At 43.5% G+C, this 1,870-nt stretch overlaps 1 protein-coding gene and 1 pseudogene across 1 annotated transcript; both read right to left on the bottom strand.

Moving 5' to 3' along the window:
* LOC101351918 (olfactory receptor 10J5-like) overlaps positions 1–928 on the bottom strand; it is a 12,918-nt pseudogene extending 11,990 nt beyond the window's left edge.
* Positions 929–981: 53 nt separating this feature from the next.
* Positions 982–1,752, bottom strand: LOC101351659 (serum amyloid P-component). The gene is made up of 2 exons (XM_004390464.1): positions 1,689–1,752; positions 982–1,589 (listed from the first exon to the last, which is right to left on the bottom strand). The coding sequence occupies exons 1-2, from the start codon at positions 1,750–1,752 to the stop codon at positions 982–984; spliced, it is 672 nt and encodes a 223-aa protein (XP_004390521.1).
* Between the last annotated feature and the right edge of the window lie 118 nt (positions 1,753–1,870).

Below are 1,870 nucleotides of genomic sequence, written 5' to 3'. Positions count from 1 at the left end.
AGATTAAATTAGTTGTCCTTAGGTAGAGCAGATTACCTTCCATAGTGCAAGCTAGTGCGATGCAATCAGTAAATCAATCAGTCAAGGTCATATCAGTGTAGGGTGTGTCTTAAACCTAATCACTTCTGAGTTATAAAAAGAGCAGTATGGACGCAGACATGCACAAACTGGGGAAGACAGATGCCATATGCCATACGAGAATTGCCAAGGAACCAAGGAATGCCTGGGGTTACCGACAAGGAAGGAATTATAGCCAAAACCCTGATTTGAACTTTGCGCCTCCAGAACTGTGAGAAAATAAATTTCTATTCCTTAAAGCCATTCATTTGTGGTATTTCTGTTATAGCAGCTCTGGATAACTAAGACTATGTACAACGGAAGAAAATATTGCCTGGTCTTGTGTCATCTTCACAATCATTGGTATGCTGAAGTCCATTGTTATGGCCACTGTGTATTTTTAGTGACTTCCAAGTTAGGTGGCTCATCTTCTAGCACCATATTAGACAGTATTCTATTGTAATCCATAGTTTTCATTGGCTAATTTTTGGAAGTATATCACCAGGCCTGTCTTTCTAGTCTGTTTTGTTCTGGAAGCTTCACTGAAACCTGTCCACAATGAGTAACACTGCTGGTACTTGAAATAGCAGTGGCATAACTTCCAACACCATAGCAACACTCAAACCACACCAGGATGAGAAACTGAAAGAGAGGTGGTGGCCCCGTACTTTAAAATCTGATTTTTCTGGATAATAAAACACCAATTACCAAATAAGTAGATGTAAGAGAAAGTGTTTGGGACTATGACGAGCACTAAACAATTGCAGATGGCATAATACACTATTTTATTTATTACACAGACATGTAGACAGGGAATTCAAAGAAGAGAGAGATACAGACATCGGATCTGGTATCTAGTTACCTTGAGCATATCTCTTACACGTTGGTCATTTCATTTTCAAGCGCTCTTGTTGGTTTAAGACCTCAGTGCCACACCAGGGGCTTGATGATGACATATCCTTTAATCTCATAGTCCAGATCCTGCCAGTTCAGTATATTAGGATTGATGGGAGAGTCCTGATATGCAGACAGGATCTCTTCCGCAGACAGCACAGAATCCCACATGTACAAATCCCCAATCTCTCCCACAAAAGACTGACGTTTATCAAACCCACCTCCATAGGTGTCCTGCTCCTGTCCCAGGATAATCTTGGGGTGAGCCCCCACAGAGTATCCCTGCTTCAGACCCTTCTTCACCAAAGGCTTTCCATTGACCCAGAACTCAGCAATGCCTGAGGAGGATTCCCAGCTGACACAGAAGTGTGCTGGGGCAGGAAACTGCTCAAGAACTTTAGCGGTAACTCTGGTGTTCCCAATGAACAGACTGTACGTTCCAATTTTGTCTTTAAAAACTAGTAGCTCATTATCCTTGCCCTGGACGTTGTAGGAGAAGAGGCTGTAGTATCGGGAGAGGTCACTATAGGCTCGAAGACACAAGGTGAAGTTCCGTAGAGGTTTCTCCAGCTTTGTGATCAAGCTCACGTGGTCAGTAGAAGATTCTCTAGGAAACACAAACACCTTCCCATGGAGGTCTGTTGGGGGAGAAAGGAATATAAATGCAGAGAAGAAAAATCACAGATTGACTCTCTTTTCTTACCCCATGTTCATTGACCACCCCCTGACCTCCTTACTTGCTTGAGCAAAGGCTTCTGGGAGAGTGATGAGGACAGAGACCCAAAGCAGCAGCTTGTCCATGTTCTTGGCTTGGGGCTGTTATACCAGTAGCAGTGACCGGGATGAGGGTAGCAGATGGCACAGTAGCTATGTCCACTGGCGTTCTGACCCAGTTATGTAAGAATTCACATTCTTGGAC

This window comes from Trichechus manatus, unplaced genomic scaffold, assembly GCF_000243295.1.
Source record: "Trichechus manatus latirostris isolate Lorelei unplaced genomic scaffold, TriManLat1.0 scaffold00300, whole genome shotgun sequence".
Taxonomy (NCBI): domain Eukaryota; kingdom Metazoa; phylum Chordata; class Mammalia; order Sirenia; family Trichechidae; genus Trichechus; species Trichechus manatus.
Note: the sequence above shows the minus strand (reverse complement) of the source record. Positions and strands in the feature narration are given on the sequence as shown.

Coding starts and splice junctions, on each gene's coding strand:
- LOC101351659 (XM_004390464.1), bottom strand. CDS start 1,752: ATGGACAAGCTGCTGCTTTGGGTCTCTGTCCTCATCACTCTCCCAGAA. Junction 1,590..1,688: donor AGAAGCCTTTGCTCAAGCAA/GTAAGGAGGTCA, acceptor CTCCCCCAACAG/ACCTCCATGGGAAGGTGTTT.